Below are 21,349 nucleotides of genomic sequence, written 5' to 3'. Positions count from 1 at the left end.
GACCCAGAGAGCTCAAGCTGGGCACCAGCCAGTTGTGTGACTATGAGCCCCACCTCGTGTGTCCACAGGGCTGGGGATGGCAGCCGGGATGCCCACAGTGTGGCCTTCTCAGGAGAAGGGCCTGCCCACACCCCTGCTCCCCTGGGGTTGACCTGGCCTCAAAGGTGCTGAGGAATGTCATGGCGTGGCCTGCAGATCTGTGGGGGGACGGGGCTCAGGCATCCGTCCTGGCCACTGGGTGCGGACCCTCCCCTGCCATTCTGTGGGGCTCAGCAGGCAATGGGTGGGGAAGGTTCAGGTGGGAACAAAGGGGAGGCGGGAGGCTGGGATGGTAAACCAGAGCCCGCAAAGCCCTTCCTGGGGGGAGCAGGGGCCCAACAAAGTGGATTCAGGGCTGGCGGTCTATGCCTGCTTCTCCTGGAACTCAAGATCAAGTGAAAAACTGATATTTACAGTGTCAGTCAGCCCAAAAGGGACTGGATGTGCCACGGACGATGCTCCCTGCCTCCCCTTCGGCCTCCTGGAGCCTGGGGGCCTGAGGTTAACGGACCTCAGCCCACTGGTGCTCCCCTGCTTGGCTTCAATCTGCTATTGCTTCCCGTCTGTCCTACTGCCTGGTCCCTTGCCGCTGCCTCCCCAGGTTACACACACGGTCTGCCCCCCCGGGCACCCGCGCCCTGCCTTCCCACACAGCACTGCCGGGGCACGTGCAGGGCGCCCACGTGCAGTGTGACCGGCTTGGTCTCAGGAGGATGCTGTGTCCGGCAGGACTCACGTCACTGGTGTCTTAGGTCCTCGGCCCGCACCTGTCTCCCAGAGCTGCCCACGCCCTGGACCTGCTCTACAGACCATGGCATCGTCCACATTTCAAAGTCGGTCTTCAATGGGCCGCGGTGGTTTCCAAATTTGGATGAGGCCCGGGCGAATGACTATCTATTCACAAATGGGAATTTCCACTCAGGGCCCGGGGATCCCTCCTGAAGGCAGGAGGGTACATCGGCTCACTGCTGATTTCTGGGCCTGACGTTGACAGCACACTGAATCAAACACACAGGTGCTTGGCAGGTGAAGAGCCGCTTCCCCTAATTTACTTACAGACGAGAAACGATTAGTACAGCAGCAAATCAACATCCGGGTGATTCATAAGGCACCTTGTTCAGTGGAAATGGGCCGAACCGGCGGCAGGGGCATCTGTCCGGCGTGGCTGCTCCCAGGGAGGGCGCCGTGGCCGGGGCTACGTGAGCACGGGGTCTGCAATGCCGTGGTCTGGGTTGCAGGTGAAGGCGATGGTGACGGCGTAACGGGTGCCCCAGTGGACCTTCTCCACACGGTGCAGGTTCTCGGACCCCGAGGTGAAGAAGGACACCCGACCTGGGACAGAAGAGAGAAGTGACCAGGAGGCCACACATACGGCCGGCCCTGACGCAGCAAACGAGGAGAATGGGACAGGCCCCCGCCCGCCTTGGAATGGCTGCAGCAGGCGAGGCCGCCGGGGGTGAGGGGCCCTCTTTGCGGTAGGTGGGCCCAGACTTGGGGGCGAGGCCCTGCCGCTGCCCAGGGCGCCCCGCCAAGCCAGGGGACCGCCCCAGGCCCACCCCTCACAGCCTTTCAGGTCTGACGCTTAGGATCTTACTTCTAATCCCACGTCAAACAAAACCAAACCCTGCAGAGCGATGGCAAAGCTCTAACCAAGAACCGGGGAAGCTGCGTCAAGACAACTCAAGTGCCTCGCCTCGTTAGCTCCCATCAAGTGGGGACAGAAGGCAAACACGCGGGGAGAGGCAGCTCCTGAGTCAAGAGGAGGGGACCCTCCAGCCGTCAACAGACAATTCCACGTTCACTGGCTTCCGTCTCTCACTGGCCTTGCACACAGCACCGCACATTTTCTACAAGGGAGCTGACCGTTGCAAAGCCGCAGGGGAGGAAACTGGGATTCGGCAGGCACCATGGCAACTGCATTTCCCTTCGTACTTGCAACTCAACCATAATTTTTGCAAAGGAAAGAAAGTCCATCTCAGACACGCGCTGCTTTCTCGTTGTAAGCAAAGAACTGGACTCTGCTTGGGAACAACAGAGCAAAAGAAATCGTGGACACAGCGGAAGCCCTGTGAGTGTGAGCCCGGGGGCTCTTGGAGCTCACACACGGCGCCGTCCCCGCGAAGGAAACGCTCTTTCCCAGAGCAAGCCACACGCACAACACTCTCTGAGACTCACATTTTTAAAAAGACATCTTGTCCTCAGTCTCTTGCACTTTGATTCAAGCCTGAGCCACCGGACAAGCAGCCAGGCCTGTGTGCACACCCGTCCCCGCCCTCTGCCCCCTGTGCAGAAGGACACGGCAATGAAGTGTCTGTTGACACACAGTAAGAGGGGGGCTCTTCATGTCCCTCCCCGTGCGTCGGCACAGTTTGCAAACAGAGACCTTGGGACAGTACGAAGCCTCCCACCATTCATGCTGCTGGAGCCTCAGAAAAAGAAATTAATATTGGGGCAGAAAAGGAGGACTTGAGGAAATGATGACCCAACTTTCCCCGACATGACGAAAACCTCTGGCTTTTAGTCCAATAAGCACAGCAAACTCCAAGTGGCATAAATATAAATAAGTCCACGCCGAGGCCCAACACCGTGGAACGGATGAAATGAAAGATTTGGGAAAATCTTGGAAACAGCAGAGAAAAAAGACAGTGACCCGGTGATGGCAACTCTCAGCAAGAATGGAACCCAAATAAAGGAATGATGTTTATAAAGAGAAAGGAAAATGCTATCAGTCCTGAATTTCACAGTCAGTGAAGATGCCCGTGCGAAAAGGAGACATGTGGACATTCTCAGGAGAGCCGCTGCCAGGGGTGTGACGCATGAAGACTGAAGGAAAACGGTCCTCACTGGAAACCCGGGTCTACAGGGAGGGTCCTGGGAAGCACGAGTCAGTGGGAAGGTGTGAGCCGCTGTGGCTATTTTCCTGTGGATTTCCCAGGAGGCCGAGGACACTGTGTAAGGAACGGATGCCAACTTTCATGTGGCCTCGGTGGTGGGCGAGGCGCGCTGCATCTCTCGCCCGGCAAACGCCGGTTCCCGTGACGTCTGTGGGCACAGACCAGCCTCGCTGAGCCACAGGCGGGGACGGGACAGAGGGAGTGTTATAAAATAACCTGGCAGACCCCCATCTTGTCCACCTGGAAGGAGATTCTCGGGCCCCCCAAACGCCGGTGTGATGACCTGTGGAGAAAAGTGCAACTCGGGCCGTGCGGTCCTGCCGGAGCCCCTCTGCGCTTCCTGTGTGCAGCCCAGCAACGGAGCCGGGAAGTGCGCAGTGGTGCAGACAAGCACCGGCACTACAGAAGTGCTCTGCAAGACCCCAGTGGCAGGCTGCTTGTCACCAGAACCACGAGGAGATTACCAGCAGAGGATGAAGTCATCATCTGTGTGGTGACCAGCAGGCTGGCACCGCCAGCACCAAACACAGTAACACTGACACCGGAGGGCGGGTCCCCCAGGGCCATGTCCCCTAGGGGAACATCAGGCTGTCTGAACAATACTGCCCACCTAATTCTATAAACGTGAAACATTTCAGAATTCAGAAAAAGGTACTTTCTGGCTTTTTACATTCTTCAGTAAATGACTTAAAATAAGATTTAGCTCAGCAACTGAGTAACCAAAAATGGGAAATAATCTCAGTTTGTGTAACCCTTCACGTCCTTTCCCTCTTGGGCCACAAGGGTGCCTCTCGAAAGCAGTGACAGGTGACACCCGGCCTTAGAACCAGAAGCTTCTCTGGTTCTTAATCCATCAAAGTGCCGGAGCTGCAGGGTGTCTGGAGGCCCCTCCTGCCCGCTGACTGAGCGGGGTCTGCACCTCTTCCCGTGCTCACCCACAGAAGGAGGAGAGCAAACCCTGAGCTGCTTAATTCCCTTTTTACACCTTCGATTTCCACGCTACTGCGTGTCCCATTCAGAGCTTCGACAGGGAGCGGTCTGGACCCACTGGCTTGGTCCCACAGCCGGCAGGAACATTCTGAGCCAACCCCGGTGGGCAGCCTCCCTGGTCTGACTGGGCTCCCACCAGGTGGGCGCCCAGTGAGCAAGTGAGCGCAATGCCACAGAACAGGTGAGACGTGGCCACAGGGGGACGGCATGGCCCAGGGCCCTGGACCAGGTGTCCGGGCTCTGCCTGTGAGTCTCTGGGAGTCCTGGCTGGGGCCATGACCCCACCCCTCCCCACAAGCGCCAGAAGGGAGGGGACGGTCCCTCGGCTCAGCACACGCTCACGGGGCCGCTCTGAGTGTCCGTGCCGTGCTGGGGGCCCTGGGGGCTCCAAGACCACCTGGTCTGGGGAGGCAGGTCCCACTTAGGTCAGGAACTGTACCTCTGGGGAGGGACAGAGCGGGAATGCACTGCGGGGAGTGGGGGGCTCGGAGGTCGGCTGTGCTGTGCGGCAGTGACCTAGGGCAGTGGGCGTGTCCAGGGCCAGCAGACGGATGGCTTGTCCAGCTGCCGGCAAGCCCAGGGCTGCCGCCTGAGGGTCCTACCTGCTCTCGGCTCCACCGTCTTGTTGGCCCCCTCCTCCATGAACACAAACCGGCCCCCGCCGAAGTCGTCCAGGTAGTCGGAGAGGTAGAGCAGTGAGGTGTAATCGAAGGAGCCGTAGGTCACCTGCAGGCAGAGCACGAGGGAGCACGTCAGCATCCGGGCACCCGTGGGGCAACCAGCCCAGAAGGCCGTGCTCACGCTTCCGAGGTTGGTCGACAACACATGTCCGCCTCCTAAATGAGGCCGCCGGCTGCCTTCCTGACCGCAGACACACCGCGGTCAGGCCTGCGGTCATGTGCTTTTGCCTGGGGCCCCTGCACAGCTCAGGTGCGGGCAGCCGTCTCCCGGCAAAGGCAGCACATGCGGACGCTCGGCCGACAAGCCCGAGCCACAGCGATTCCCGGGACAGCGGCCGTGTCACCCGCTAAGCGGCAGCTCCCACCTCCCACGTCCGCACACGAACAAACGCGGCAACAAGTGCTCTCGCTCTTTCTTCACGTGTGGGGCAGCCCCAACCTTTGCTTCTAACTGTAGTAAGTCCATGTGCCATTTCAGCCAGGGGCACGAAGCGCATCAGAGTTGTGCAGCCACATCCCCACTGTCCAACCCCAGTACTTCACCTGGCATCTTCCCAAACTGACGCCATCCCCATTAAACACTCACTCCCGCCCCCCCGCCTCCTGGCACCCACCCTTCTGTCTCTGTCTCCATCTCTGACGACCCCAGGGTCCTCATCGGGCGGACCCTACAGTGTCTGCCCTTTAGTGCGTGAGCCTCTTTGCGTAGGTGCTCTTTGGGAAGACCGCGCGGGCAGTGCAAAGCAGATGGTGAAGGACGGGGTCTGGCTGGGGGCCTGTCTGAGCACGGACCCTCTGATAACCGACCCCCACCCCTGGCCTGGACGGAGGGACGTAAACGGGGGCGGCTATCATTTGTTCCCTCAGACGCCCTGAAGTCTGGGAGGCGAGGCACTGTTCCTGACCAGGACAGACAAGGGGCACCACGTGGAGATGCTGTTTTCTCGAGGGTTTGGTTTAAAACCTCAGGCTGCTGAGGAGAAGCTGACTGCACTTCTCCAAGGGCTCACTCACACAGATCGGGATCTGGTTAATAAAGGGAATTACCGAGATACGCATTCTTTTCATGCAAAGATTGTGATGTGCAACAAACAAGGAATTTTAATCACATAGTAACATTTTCCAGGCTGATGAATCGTTCAATTAGCAAGTATGGGGTAAGAGATAAACGGAAGGGCCTAAGAACTGCAGTCCAAACCATCGCCCCCCAGCCCTGGTGCACAGCCCGACTCCCTCCTCTAAGCCGCCGGGCTGACAGCCAGTCTCCATGATTCTATGGACACCTGTAGGCATCCTGGGAACGACTCAGAAGCCCCAGGCCAATCTCACGTGCCATATTTGATCAAGGCTCGAAAAGCCTTCTCCTCCTGCAACCATCGCTACCCCATCACCATGACAACAGTCACCTCCTGACGGGAGGCGGGCCGACCAGCAAAGCTGCCATGGTGACCAAGAGCAATGTCATCCCCTCACAAACTTGGCAGCATACAACGTGAGGCTGGATTCCTATACACCTGGGCTCAGCTCCACATCCCCCACTAAGACCCCGACTCAGGTTCCCCTTGTCCAGAATCCCTTCTCCTAAAAAACACCAGAGGGATAAGCCTGCGAATCTCCCAGGGCTGGGCTTCTTGAGCAGCTTCCACAATGAACCTCATGTCCATCAAAACCATATGTGAGCCACGTAAAACCTGAGAGAGACCCCAGTGCAGTGGGTGGGGAGTCCAGGAGCCTGACCCTCTCCTACCCGCCCACCCCCAGATACTGCAGAGGAACCCTCAGAACTCGCGTGAAAAGCAGGGACCTGGTTGGGAGTGGTGGGGGTGTCTCTGTTCCTGAGCTGGAGACAAGAGCCTCGTGGATGAGGAGCAGATGCCACGTGCCAGAGTTCTCTTGTGTCTGAGGACATCTTTTTGCCAAGTCCACACGTGAGCAGCCCATGGCTGCTCGTGTGACCCCTGCTCCTGCAGACCCTTCCATGGCCTCCTGGCTCTGAGCATCGCTCTGGAGAGCCTGAGGCTGCCGACGTGTGACTGGTGGCCAGTCTCTTCCCGCCTGAAGAGTATTATCTTCAAAGTTCGAGAACGCAGCCAGGGCGCGCTCAGTGTTGTTTCTCCTGACTGGACTCCTCCTGGTGGGTGGAGGGCTGTTCTTCCTTCGTGCAGGAGATCTTCCTGGGCTCCGGCCCATGGCGGGGGCTCCCTTCTCCGTATGCTGTACGTACCCGTCCATCCTCCACACACATCGTCTTTGCCATCAGCACCATAACAACCACTTCTGCCCCTGCAACGTCTGTGATTATCTCACAGCCAAGGTGGCACCTGTCTCCTGGTGCAGTGACGATCGGCGGTGGTTACCAACAGACCAACAGCTGCCAGAGCCATGAGGGGCAAGGGGATGGGCTGGATCACAGTGGAACCAGACTGGCGTCTGAACACACTGCAAGCCGACGCTGGGCCTCCTGCCGTGAGGCCAGAAATCCCGCAGTCCCACCCTGAGTCTGGGGAGCCCCCAGAGCATCGCTGGCCCGCTGGGAGCCCCTGGCCACAGACGCCACTTCCATTTAAGCTGGCTTGAACTGATTACATATTGGGGTCCTCGGTTTCACTAATCACACCCTTGTGCTCATGGCCATGCATGGTGCTGCCTCCGTCAGCTCAGTCGAGATTTAACAAAGGCTGAGCATCTGGCTGGGTTGCAGAGCTGAAGCCCCATTTGCAAGCATGCGTCCCAACCTGCCCTCATCACTCATCCCAAGCTTTCCCGGTATTTTTCACTTGCTTCTTTCGTTCTAGCATCAAGGGACACAAGGGATGGTCCTGGGTCACCTGAGCACACCTGCAGCCCTCAGGTGTCCCCCAGCAGCATGCTGAGAACACGGGGGGACATGGCTGCAGTACAGATGGGGATGGGCTCCAACTCAGCGGGTCTAGATCACTGATTAGCTGGGCCTGTGCAACAGAGATCAAGGACGGGAGATCCAGAAGATCCTGAGTGGTCGAGAGATCTTCCCGTGAAGAGGCAGGATGTGGGTGGAGGGCAGGCCCAAGGGGAGGCCACCTGCAGCTGTGGAGATGACAGAGGCTGCCTGGGTGGCACGCGGTGGAGCTCGCAGCTCCAGCGGAGGCAGCCACGGAGGACAGGGTGCCATGGTGCCCACCACTTCCTAGTGCACATTTCACCGTCCCACGGGGACGGGTTTTACCTCCTTGATGACATCCACGGGGTTCCACAGGGTTTAGGGTCCACCCCAAATGTCAGAGAGGAAGATATCTAAAATCCCAACCACAGAAACGCCACAGGGTAGATGCTCAGAAGCCCAGGCAGAGCCAGCTCGGGCAGCCACGGACAAGCCCCTGGCACCTGTGCCGGAGAGCGGGTGCTCACCTTGTCCACGTGTGCGTGCCAATACTCGTCGTGAGCCGTCCGGGCTTGGGTGCTGTTGATGCGGGAGAAGAATGTGGGCTTTGTCAGGTACAGCGAAGATGCACTGATGCCAAAAGCCTGGGCGATCGTGAGCTGGACCTTCTGCCGCACGTCCCTGTTGGGAGGACACACGCATCACCCAGGAGCAGTGCAGCCTCTGGAGAGAACTCTCCACAGGTCCCACAGAGCCCACACAGTGCCACGCTGCAAAAAGACATCGATTACAGGAAAGCTGCCAGACGGACAGACACACACCCAGCAGCCTGGGCCTGTGTGAAGGGACACCACGTGTAGGACCGGGAACTGAGCACCGATTCCTTGCAGGAATGGCCATGGCACCAGGCCCGCTGAGGACACTCAGAGGGGGAGAGCGGCCCTCTGCATAGGGTGTGCGTGTTCCTGAGCAGGGCAGAGAGGCCTGGAGGAGGACCTCGACCCTCACTGGGAGCTACAGTGTGCACGGTCAGGGGCTGGGGCCACTGCCTGCCACAGCAGAGGTGTGGCACCCTGTGGAGACACTGGCCCCTTCCTCGCACGTCCAGGGGGCTGGGCTCCAAGCCCTGCACACGCAGCTGTGGGGTGAGGTGCAATGGGGCATTGTCCCCCACATCGGCATCCATGGTGGGGGCACCACCTCTGCCTGGACCGCTGCTGACCTGCACAGCCGAGCTCCAGGGAGCCATCTCCTTGTGGGAGGCCAGATGCAGGGGAGCAGTGCTAGACGGGTTGACCCCCATCTTTCAGGTAGACACATGACACCTGCTGCCTACCCACCTACCTACATGCCTCTACACACATGCACACTGACCTACCTACACGTACCATACAAACTTACATGCCTCTACACACACGTGCACAAGGACCTACCTACACACACCATACACACTTACACCCTACACACGTGTGCACACAGACCTACCTACACACACCATACAAACTTACATGCCTCTACACACATGTGCACACGGACCTACCTACATACAATACAAACTTACACCTTACACACGTGCACATGGACCTACCTACACACACCATACAAACTTACACACCTCTACACACGTGCACACGGACCTACCTACATATAATACAAACTTACACCTTACACACATGTACACGTACCTACCTACACGCACCATACAGATTTACATGCCTGTACACACATGTGCGCACAGACCTACCTAAACACACCAAACTTACACCCTTACACACGCAGCATACAAACTTACACCCTACATATGCACATGTCTGCGAGACTCAGGTACCTACCCACACGCGCCTACACATACAGGTGCCTACCCATGTACCTGCATGCACACGTATGGAACTAGGTCTAGCTCCACAAATGATGTAGCTCCAGCACAACAGGGTATCGTTGCAACATTTCCAAACCACTGGCTGATGCTTCAACACGCACACCACTAGCCAAAGGGTGCTCCCATTCCGCAGGGTGCCAACTGGGGGTGCACCAGACTTTTCCTGGGACCCCCTTAAACTCATTTCAGTAAGTAGAGCAAGCACTCTACCATCAGCGATGTTCATGGAACTTCTGCTGGGCCAACAACTACATTCAGAATGCTTCTAACCCTTCAACAGGGTAGGAGATAAGTGTGCGCTCAGCAGCTCTTATCAGCCAAGTCAGAAAAACTACTTCTGAGAATGTCAGAATTTTTTGTGGGCTTTGTTGTCTTCATCTTTGTTCACCTTCAATGCACAAAGCTTTGCCAACAGTGTTTAGCCAAATGTCCCAGTTCAACGAACCGAAAGAACTTAGAGGCTCGTGGCATTTCTTCACTCTGTCATCAAACCACACACTCTGTGGATGGCACATTAATGAGGTGATGGTGCTCCTCCTGGGCTCCTGGGGGCCCGCCCCGGGCAGTCCTCCAGTTTTCAGTTCTGGTCACTGCATGTCACGCTGCACACTCTCCCTGAGGTCAGCAGACATGACAGCCAGAAAACACGGGAAGCAAACAGACGTTTTACCTTCAGCACATCCAGAGATGGCTCAGAGTCTGAGGAAACCACGTGGACGTGGCACCAAGAGCAGCAGGAGCCCTGCTCCCGGGGGCACACTGACCACCTCTGTAATAACCCGAGGTGGAGTTCCGGGAATTCCTCACCCTGAACATTAACCATAAAGCCAACCTCAAAGCTTTCCTTCCAGCTCACAAGACATGCAGAGCAGAGCATTTTGTATTTTGTGTGAATTATCAGAATGCTTTTGTGGGAGACGGGCAGCTCTTCTGACCATGACACCGCCATGGCCTCGAGAGTCCCCAAACCTCACTCTCTTGGTCCAGCAGAAATGTTCTGTGATGATCTAGACCATAAATGAGATCAGGCTGAGATCTCATGCTGGTAATACTGTTGTCGTGTCTCAGAATGCTCAATTATTTTTAACAACAGAATAGATAAAGTTAGAAAAAAGATTCCAATGGCACCTTCTAAACACTGCCATTTCCTTGACAACACTATTTGAGAATCTATTTTGAGAAGTTTTAGTGATTGGGTTATTATTATGATTATTTTTTAAAGATTTCATTATTTTAAGAGAGAGAGCTGTTGTGAGCAGGGGGAGGGGTGGAGGGAGAGAAAATCTCAAGCAGACCCCCGGCTGTGCGTGGAGCCCGACGCAGGGCTCAATCCCACAGCCCTGAGATCATGACCTGAGCTGAAATCAGAGTCGGACACTTAACCAGCTGAGCCATCCAGGTGCCCCTGTTATTATTTTAATCATTGTTTTACTGTGTGAAACTAATTGGTTCCTTCCATTTTTCCTCATTGATAACTACCAATCTCATTTACTAAACCCTCAGCTCTGACGGAACACAACGAACGTCCTGATGAAGTCTGCGTTCCATGCCTCCGTGGGAGCCTCCTGGCAGCCACCTCCTCTAGCACCCACATGCCCAGCAACGGCGCTCATGCTTCTTAGTTCAACAACCGACTGGGTTTTCACTCCAGAAATACAAACTCTGTTCCATACGTGCGACTCTCCCTGGGTTCTCTGCACAACCATGAGCTGTCCCCGACTGCAGTGGGATCGACACCCCTTCCTCTCTGCAGGCTCGCACTCGAATGAGACACAAATCCGCTGTTTTCCCTTCATCCGCAGTGATCATTTTTACGTTTCATAGAGCCTTGAACTTATGAACATTAAAATACTGACGCATGCTTTTCACTTAACAGTAAACATGGTAAACACAGTAAGCCAGTCACGGGGTGACTGCAGACCAGGCTCCTGCACTGCTGGTCACCTGGCCCTTTTGCGCTGCGAAACCCCGCCTCACTCCAGGCCCAGACTTCAGGGCCGACCCAGTGAGGTCACTAGTGCGTGGCAGGATCAAGGGCACCGCTCAATGCCGCCACTATTTGCATGTCAAGTTCACCCCGACCCTTTGCTTCTCTCTGGACCAGGAGCCCGGCTGCCTCCCCGGAAACGTCACCAAGGGGAAGCAGCAGCTGTTCCCAGGCCACGAGGCTACGGTAGCAACGGGCCCGCTGGCTGCTGGTGAGGGACGGGTGCTGGCACCGAGGGGACAGAAGAGCAACATGGGGTCCACGTAGCGACGAGACGCTCGGTACCGTGACTGGCATCCCTTACATGGTCTCCCCAGGGGACAGAATTGCACACTCACACAAGTATGGTAGAACCAGGGATTCTGAGCAAGACGGTGCGGGCAGCACTGGGGCCAGTTCCTGGGGGCGATGCTCTGCTCTGCTCACACCAACTTGTTGCTCTCGGGGGAAACTGGCTAAAGGGTACGTGGGATCACCCTGTGTTATTTCCCCAGTCTGTGAGTCTTGATTATCTAAAAATTATAAGTTTTAGGGGCGCCTGGGTGGCTCAGTCGTTGGGTGTCTGCCTTCCGCTCAGGTCCTGGTCCCCGGGTCCTGGGATCGAGCCCCACATCGTGCTCCCTGCTCAGCGAGGAGCCTGCCTCTCCCTCTCCCACTCCCCCTGCCCGTGTTCCCTCTCTCGCTGTGTCTGTCTCTGTCAAATAAATAAAATTTAAAAAAAATAAAAATAAAAATTATAAGTTTTAATTAAAGAAAGCCACTCCCCAGTGAGGGGAGCTGTCAGGGCAGGAGGGCCATGCCTGGCGCCAGCATGTGTGGTGTGACTTGTGAGGGCACGGCCCCCTGTAGCACCCTGGGCTGCTTGTGGGGCTGTTGCAAGAGCTGCTGGACCCACTGAGGTTGGCTCTGTCTCCCTCCACGTGAGCTGTTGCGAGGGGCAGGAAACAGCCCTGGACAGACGGGGCACCACGAGGCCTCCATGGGCCTGCTCCTTCCACAGGGTCATGTGGGCTCGATGGCCTGGCTGGACCCACAGCGACTGAGGCAGGTGCTGCCCTGTGCACCACCTACTGGCCCTAAGCGATCTGGGAGAAGAGGCCAACCCAGACAAGCCCCCTCCCTTCAGTATTTCTGGGGATGCTCATGCGGTCCATGGGTTCCCTGGCCTGGCCCCAGGGGGCAGACAGGTACCACCCCTGCGTCCACCTGCCCGGACTCTAACAAAGTGAACTGTGCATTTCAGCCTTCGTGAGACCCTCTGCTCACAATGTGCCCACGACAAGCCAGGGGCTGTGGCACATACCCCAGGGATACGCACAAGCCCTCAGCTGGGGTGGACACGGGGTGGGCGTGGTCTGGAGGGGTGGTGGTCAGGTGGGTATGATGCCGGGTGGTGGTCGTTGAGGGCAAGGGTTGAGTGGATGTGGTCAGTGGGCATGGACTAGGTGCTGTGGTGGGACGGGCAGGGTCAGGGAAGGCGTGATCACGGTGGGTGGGGACAAGTGGGCGTGTCTAGGGGCGTGGCGCGGGCTGGTGGGCGGGGCGAAGATGGGTGGGCATGGTTGCAGAGGGTGGGTGGGTGTGGCCTAGCCTGGGGAGTGGCCTAGGCCCTTGAGCAGGCGGGGCCTGTGGGCGTGGCCCGTGCAGCTGGGTGGGCGTGACCGTGCTGGGCGTGGCGCGCCTGGGTTCCGCCCCTGGCTGGGCGGGCTCCCGCGGCAGCGACCCTCCGCCCTCCCCACTCAGCCTGCGCCACCTGCCTCCACGTCTGACGTCACGACTGCTTTCCTCCTCACCTGTACAACTGGAAGTCCTCTTCTGAGAAGACGGTTTGTATTTTGTCTCCAAAGTATCTGTAAAAAATTGGCTGTTAACAAATGTAACGTTTCAATGGACGTCTGTTGTCAACGCTTTATTATAACCTTTGATCTTTTCCTCATTTCCTTTAGCTTCGTTGTTTCCTCTGGGCGCTGATCTCTTTGTTTCTACAGTGATAACCACGTGATTAAAGGGACGGAAGTCAACGGAGCATCAGGCTTGGGGGAATCTCTGCTTCTCTGGCCTCAGGGAGGATCGGAGCCCCAGCGGACTCTCCAGCTCTCCCGAGAGCCTGGCCAGCTTCTCACGCCTCCCACCTCTCCCTCTGGCTGTCCCTCGGCCGCAGGAAGGTCCCGCTTTCCGGAGAAGGCCCCTGGGAAGCCTCCGATGGAGCCCCAGACTGTTCCCCGCGCTGAACAAGGATCCTGCCCCCGGAGAGGGGCCGCGCCCCCCAGTTCCGGCTAGGAAACGCACAGGGGTGCAGGGCGGGCCGCGGCCCCTCAGGGCTCTCACCTGTACAGGTTCACAAAGTGCTTCCCGACAGACAGGGCTCCTGAGTGCAAGTCCAAGATGGACGCCTGGAAAAGATGAGCACAGGGCAGCAGGGGCCTTGAGGTCCAGCCCGCCCTCACCCTGGGTCCGGGAGGCCGTGCCGGGTCTCAAGAGGGGGGACCCAGGGTACATACAGGACAGATCTCGTTCTCTCCTGCCCAGTCTGATTTTCTGAAAACAGTCCACAGACCTGTGAACTCCTGTAGCTGAATCACACCCCGCCCACCCTCCCTCCTTCAGCCCTGTTGAGGTGCAACGGACAGATGAGCTGCACAATGTGATAAAGCTTTGATGTCACATACCCGTGAGCCACCATCACGATAAGAACCACATCCCAGAATGTCCTTGTACCCTCTGCCTCTCTCCCCAACTCCTCCCCACCCAGGCAACCACTGATGTGCTTCCTACCGTCTCAGACTGATGCACATTTTCCAAAGTTATATGTGAATGTAATCATGTGGGATGCACTCTTTCTGGGTCTGACTCCTTCTACTCAGCATAACCACTGTGGTTCGCTCATGCTGTTGTGTCCACAGACATCCATCCCATCTTATTGCTGAGGACACTCCATGGTTTGGGGTAACACAACCACGTGGGTTGTTTCCAGTTTGGGGCTATTACCAATTAAGCTGCCCTGAACACTGGCAGACAAGTCTGTGTGGACAGATGCTTTCATTCTCTTGGGTAAATCCCCAGAAGTGGAATTGCTAGGTCCTACTTTCTAAAACACCATCAAGGTGTTCTGCACCCCTGCCCACCCCACCTCTGTGGGTCTTCCCCACAACCAGGAAAAGTGGTCACCAGCAGGGGCCATGTTTATGCTATCCGGAAGCTACTATGTTTCTCCTCATTGGTGCAGTGACCAGCCCAGGGGTTTGAACATAATTTGAGCTTAATAAATGTTAACTGAACTTAAAGGCATCAAATCTGGTTCCTTTGCTGCAAGACAGCTTCCTGGGGGAAGGCCCAACAAAGGATAAGAGATGAGTCCATGCACAAGTGGGTTTTTAATAAAGGCTACCCCTGAATCAAACCAAACTGAAATAAAAGGAGCTTAATTTTCGGAACTCTGGGGGAAATTTTGCAGAATAAAATAAAGTCATGCAGATAATCATAGAAATACTTAGAAATTCTAGCAAAGTCCATAAACTAATCTTCCCAGGACTTTCAAACATGTGGACTGATCCGGGTCCACGGAATGGCGATAATTCAGCCATTGCCGAACAACGCAGAGAAGACTGTATCTTCCACAGCTTCACACGCTGGGTGGAGACCCACATTCAGGACACCACATGGGAATGCAAGCTAATGTGTGGTGCTCATAGGAACAGGACCCCCAGGGGCTGCCCAGGAGGCAGATGAGACACAGGGCTGCCCTGGTCCAGCAGCTGCCATGACTGATCGCCGCAAACTGGGGACTCAAACTAACCGGAATTTATCTCCTTACAGCTACTGAAGCCAGAGACCCTAAAATCAAGCTGTGGCCAGGGCCACGCTCCCTCTGAAGGCTCTAAGGGAGAACTCCTCCTGCTTCTTCCAGCTTCTGGTGGCTCCAGGGGTTCCCTGGCTTATGGCTGCATCCCTCCACCTCTGTCTTCCTGCGGCTTCTCCTCTGCCACACATCTCTCTCTGCCTCTCTCGCATAAGGACACTTTTGCCATTGGATTTAGGGTCCACCCCAATCCAGAATGATCTCATCTTCAGACCCTTAACTTCATGGCATCTGTAAGGACCCCTTTTCCAAATAAGGTCCTATCCCCATGTTCTGGGTGGACGCACTGGTCACAAGATCCCCTGGGACGTCCCCCCGCCCCCGGGCCCCCTGCACTCTCACACACATGGATGACAGTGCCCACACCGTGTCTGTGGGGCCTCCAGCCTGGAGACTGGGGAGCATGCGCGTCACCATGTCCCAGGAGCCCCTCCCGCTTCCAGGGCTGGCCACCCTCCTCACTGGGCTCCTAATTCACCCTCTGTCAGCCCACTGTCTGTGACCAGATCTGCCTGCCCCCAGCGGGGACCCCAGATCTGGAGCAGGCTGCTGCAACTCACTGTGAAGAGAGGGGACACTCTTGTGCCCCCTGAATGTGGTCTGTTCACACTGGCGATGTGGGGGGACACCCCAAAGCCCTGCACATTTGGTGCCTCCTTGCTCCTGGACGGACAGCAAGTTAAAGGGGCAGAAAGAAAACTGAAGCAGGAACTCACCCCTCCGTCAGATCCTCCCAGGGACAGCCCCTTCTCGGCTATGCTGTGGGGGAAGGTCATTATATTCAGGATTTAGTTAGTAGAATTGTCTGTGGTATATCTAGGCAAATAACCAGCATGATTCATGTAATGTTAATAGATTGTTTAATATTTGCGATATAAACACAAGTTCAAACCAAAGGATTCAATTTTCAAAGCTAAATGAGTAAATGGTAATATTTCCTCACCATCTTGTTAATTAAATACGACAGATTAGAAACAACTAGGCTTAATTACCATCTTTAGCACTGAGAGCTGGTGCCCACCCAAATGGGCTAAGCTACTCCCACTGGGTCCCTGGGGATGGGTCAACGCCGACTCCAGTGACTCCTGCCCAACGAGCCCCTACACTGTTATCTAGAAACAGGAGGAGCATCTCCCTGCTGGGACGGGCAGCTGCGCACATAGGCCAAAGGCTGCTTGAGGGCAGATGCCGCTCCACCTTGCACCTGTGTCTAAAGAGCTCTTGTGTCTGAACAATTTGTTGCAAAATCAAAGCTTTAAGATCTTGTTTTTAAAACCCCAACAAAGAAAAATCCAGTGTCGGCTGTCTGAGTAAGACTTCCTGCCCCGACACCAGTCACGGCTGGTTGGCCCAAGGGCTAATGCCCAGCCAACTTAGGCACAGAGACTGCACCACTCTCTTGTGAGCCCCTGCTGCAGGAGGCGTGTCTACACAGGTGCCCACCGGGGCTCCCCGAACAGCTGAGAAGGCAGCATCTCCCTAGACCTCCTATCCAGGTCAGAACCACTTCCCCTGAAGAGGGGTTAGGCCTCAGCAGGTTCCAGCAGCAACAGCATCACTGAGGGCAACACCCTTTGCTCCTGGAAATTGGAAAAGCCTGCTTTTGCCCTTGGAAGCACGCAAGGAAATTCTTATGGAATTCTAAATGAATTTCTTTAAATTGTGTTTTTAGTAAAAACTGTCTGCTTCCTATCCTGCAGACCCACTTTCCCACTTGTTTGGGACAGAAGAGGCTTGGGTACCTGCGAATCCGCTGGGCTTCGTCCCTGGTGATGACGGTGTCAGTGATGCCCCGGCCACACTTCCTAGGCGAGCAGCCTGGAGAGAGAGGAGCCAGAATGAGATGCTGACCCCAAGCTGAATCCGAACAACAAGGTCACTTGCATCTGTTGAGGACTTACCTATAGGTGGCCCTCCCCAGGGGAACTCTGTGGGGCCGTGCCTTCCACAGGATGAGGGGGCCAGATTTGGCAAATAAAATACAGGACACCCACATAGGTATGAATTTCAGAGAGGCAACAATGATCTTTTTGGTGTAAGTGCATCCTCTGTGGGACATACTGACACCTGGCTGGACACAGCACATTCCTGGTGGCTCCACACCAGGCAGATGCTTACCCTTGGGAAGAGATCCCTGAGCCAGAGGCAGTATCCATGACAATCTGGGACCACAGATCCAGCCTTCCTAAGCCCCCGTGAGAAATCCCTTCGGGGACCACGGAAGCTGTGCTTGTAATTCTGGTCACTGTCCTGTCCTGGGGCCTGGCAAACACTGCCACCGAAGGTGCTTACCATGTGTCCCACCCTGCACTCCCTCCGACTCTCTGCAACCGGGATGTGCAGCTGCTTAGGAGCAGGAGGTAGAGAAGCTCGGATGGCACCGAGGCCAGGGTCAGCTGGATGGGGCTGGGATGAGGCAAAGCATCAGAGACAGACGGGCTGAGCAAACCCCTGGTGTTTCGGCGCACAAGGCGGGCCAGCTCCCTCGTACAGATCCTGGCCAATGAGATGAGGCCGAACGACACTCTCAGGACAGGCTGGGCTGGCTGACCTCTAGCTTTTCATCCTTCTTCCCCCCTTGCTGTCTGGAACGTGAGCCTGGTGCCTGGAGGTAGAGTGAGTGTCCTGGGACCAGGTGAGCCACACACGGAGTCTAAGTGCTGAGGGGCTCACAGAGCACCAGGCCAGCCTGGGGAGCCTTTCTCTGTGCCTTGTTGTGTGGGAAAAATAAACTTCTACTTGGGGGCCATCAGGGGAGAGGTGCCTCAGTTCCAGGAGGCCAAATACCATCCCACTGATACAGGTGTTTTCATTATAAACAAAAGCCACATGTATGCTTTTTATAAGGGTTACTCCCTAAACAAAATAACACAGAAAGATAAAAAAATAAAAGCAAATACAACGATAATCAAAAGAAAGCTTGGAGAGTGATATCTGTGTAACTACTGTGCTTTAAGACAAAAGAATCATTACAGGGGAAAAGAGGGTCATGTTTAGAAGTGACAGAACAATTCACCAGGAAGATGAAGACATGACAAATAGCACCAGATAGTATCATCTCAGATATGAAACAGCCAACACGAAAGACCAGTCAGGAGAGGCTGCCAGACCCACAGGCACGGTGAAGATGCCTGCTCGCCTCTCTCGGTAATTGATGCACAAAGGAGACAGAAGTCCATGAGGATGCAGACTAGGAGACTGGGAGAATCACGTAGAACTTTGCATGTAACCGTTAGAAAACGTTTTTCCAGGTACACGTAGAACATTAACAAAAACATATTAGGTCAAAAAGAAAGTCTGAGGGGCACCTGGGTAACTCAGTCGATTGAGTGTCTGAGCTCAGGTCATGATCTCAGGGTCGTGACATCGAGCCACAACCAGCTCCATGCTCAGCTTGGAGTCTGCTTGAGATTCTCTCTCTCTCTCTCTCTCCCTCTGCCCCTCCCCCACCCGCTCATGAGCATGCGTGCACGCGCGTGAGCACTCTCTCTCTCAAATAAATAATTCCTTAAAAAAAAAGAAAGTCTCAGGGCGTCTGGGGGGCTCAGTCATTAAGCGTCTGCCTTTGGCTCCCAGGGTCCTGGGATCGAGCCCCGCATCGGGCTCCCTGCTCCGCGGGAAGCCTGCTTCTCCCTCTCCCACTCCCCCTGCTTGTGTTCCCTCTCTCACTGTGTCTCTCTCTGTCAAATAAAGAAACAAAATCTTTAAAAAAAGAAAGTCTGAGCCAATATCAAAGGACCTGTATCATACAGATTATATTATCGAGCTACAAGGCAATTAAGTTAGAAATTGATTTTTAAAAAGAGAACCAAAACCCCATGAATTTTGAATTGCTAAAACCCAGCAGGAACAGTGTTCAATGTGAGTAAGGGTCAAGAGTATAATTTGGGTGAAAAAGTGAATTTTGGATGGTTGACTCATCAGGGCATGAACATACACCCCACACACACACGGTGCAGTGCTCTGTCCAGACACCCCCACAGGGGTCGAGCCTCCATCGCATCAGGAGCCCCTTGCCCAAAGTAGAAGCCCCTACAGCTTGAGGGGCAGGAGAGAAGTCCGGAAGTTTTAAATATACCTCAACTATTTTTTGGTATTGCAGAAATATACATAATACAAAATTTACCATTTTACATTCATAGTGTTGTGCCAACATCATCACTATTCATCTCCAGGATTTTTTCTGCTTCCGAAACTGGAACCCCGCATAGTTAAATAATAATAACTCCCAATCCCCTTACCCCCTCGTGCAAACTTTTAGTGTTGCTAAATTATTAAGTGCGTGAGAAGAGAAACTTCAGTTCTAACTGCAGAGAAATACCTCCTTGGAAGCTGGGACAGGAGAGGGAAAGGCTGAGGGAGACAGGGAGGACATGCACCCATACCAGCGAGGGAGGTGGAGCCCTTGCTCGCAGGCGCCACTTGGTGGGATCACTGGGCAGTCTTCTTCCAGGTCAGTCCAGAGCATTGCTCTCAACGAAAAAATTGACAGAATCCTGTCTTTAAGACAGTAGCGCAGGCTAGGTTTTTAAAACGGAGAAAGCGCCCAGCAGTGAGGAATGTGTGGGAAATTAAAACCCACTGGCACTGGGGTCCTGGGCTCTCCAGGGTGCTGAACCCCATGGGCGCCTCTGGGCACCACGCCCCCTCCTGCCTTCCTGCCCCCCCCCCCCCCAACCAGGATGGGACACTTGACCTGGGGAAGGGCTTCTGGTAGTGACATTTCTTTTTTTTCTTTTTTAAGATTTTATTTATTTATTTGAGAGCGAGCAAGAGCACAAGCAGGGGAGCGGCAGGCAGAGGGAGAAGCAGACTTCCCGCCGAGCAGGGAGCCCGATGCGGGACTCGATCCTGAGACCATGACCTGAGCTGAAGGCAGACGCTTCACCAACTGAGCCACCCAGGTGTCCCCAGTAGTGACATTTCTTGTTGGGACATTTTCTGCAGCGACAACACTCTATGACACTCTATAGCCAATGCCTTTTCTCGTTTCAACTTTCTCATCCTTACCTCTCCAATTCTGTTGTTGTCCCTCCAGGCAAACTGTCTCTCCGGCAGAGTGCAGGGCACCTCGGTGACTGGCAGGCCTGCCCCTGCATTTCCCAGTCCAGGTGTGGGTTAACCCACCTGAAGGAGGGAAAGTTAGCCCGTACCCCCCGGCCCCCACACCACTTTCAATCTGATTCCCACCAATTCACTGCAGCAGAACACAGACGCATCTCAGAAGAGCGCGTTCCATGTTGACGTGCTGCTCTTTCCCAGACTGCAGCAGCATCGCCTACCTTCAAACCTTCGGTGACTGTCATAGTCGTCTGAGCAGGGCACCTCGATGAACCTGCCTGGTAGCATCTCACCACGGTGAGCCAGGACCTCAGTGATGCCACCATCACCCCCCAGACTGCCCCAGAGCAGCAGCCCGGCAAGCACGGCACAGGCCCCTGGGACGGCGGTTCTCAGCCACTTCCTCGGCACCTCCCGTGGGGCCCGGACACTCTTCGTGCTGAGGACAAAACACAAACGCTGTCACCCAAAGGCACCCATGTGTGCTGAGAAGACAGACCATGATGACCAGGGACCGCACCCCCACTTAGTTAGAACAAGCCTTAAACTGTTCTGCAGTAATGGAGGTCGGAGCTACTCTCAGCCAATCCAGGGGCACTCGCCAGTCTGAGACAATATGCTGGGGAAGGTGGCCCCCAGCCACATCTGACCCGTGTGCTGGCAACAAGAGGAGCTGCCAGCCAGTGTCCCTCCAGGCCCACGGAGAACCCGAATCTGTGCTGTCAATCACATTGCCTGCAACTGAAACTGACTGCCCCAAACCATGGACCAGGGCCCATGCCCACACACAGGACACAGACTAAGTGTGAGTCAAGCCCACTTCACTAAAACCACAAGCCAGCCAAGAAGAGAATAGAAGCACAATGAAAACAATTTGCAATTAAGACACTTTTTGCACAACCTGGGTTAACTACACTTCTCACTGCCATGCTGAAGCAGCACGTGTGTGCACACACATCTGTACCCATGTATGTGCCCATGGGTGCAGCTGTCTGTGTGCACGTGTGTAAATGGGAAGCTGTCTACTCTGTTGTCTAGGAAAGACTTGGTGACTGTAGGGTTCAAAGAACTCGCGAAAAAAGAAAGAAAAAAGATCAAGG

General features: G+C 55.3%; 1 protein-coding gene across 1 annotated transcript in view; it reads right to left on the bottom strand.

Annotated features, from left to right (window-relative positions):
• Positions 1 to 1,055: 1,055 nt before the first annotated feature.
• OGFOD3 (2-oxoglutarate and iron dependent oxygenase domain containing 3) overlaps positions 1,056 to 21,349 on the bottom strand; it is a 21,534-nt gene continuing 1,240 nt past the window's right edge. Inside the window, exons 2-9 of the mRNA XM_025859703.2 lie at positions 20,471 to 20,688; positions 16,931 to 17,006; positions 15,905 to 15,947; positions 13,658 to 13,722; positions 13,123 to 13,179; positions 7,991 to 8,144; positions 4,526 to 4,649; positions 1,056 to 1,371 (exon numbers count right to left, since the gene is read on the bottom strand). Of these exons, the coding sequence (XP_025715488.1) occupies positions 1,235 to 1,371; positions 4,526 to 4,649; positions 7,991 to 8,144; positions 13,123 to 13,179; positions 13,658 to 13,722; positions 15,905 to 15,947; positions 16,931 to 17,006; positions 20,471 to 20,688 (874 nt within the window). The 3' untranslated portion in view covers positions 1,056 to 1,234. The remainder of the gene's footprint in view (positions 1,372 to 4,525; positions 4,650 to 7,990; positions 8,145 to 13,122; positions 13,180 to 13,657; positions 13,723 to 15,904; positions 15,948 to 16,930; positions 17,007 to 20,470; positions 20,689 to 21,349) is intronic.

This window comes from Callorhinus ursinus, unplaced genomic scaffold (assembly GCF_003265705.2).
Source record: "Callorhinus ursinus isolate GAN/ISIS: 27379988/994484 unplaced genomic scaffold, GSC_fseal_2.0 scaffold68, whole genome shotgun sequence".
Taxonomy (NCBI): domain Eukaryota; kingdom Metazoa; phylum Chordata; class Mammalia; order Carnivora; family Otariidae; genus Callorhinus; species Callorhinus ursinus.
This window is presented reverse-complemented; position numbering and strand designations above follow the sequence as displayed.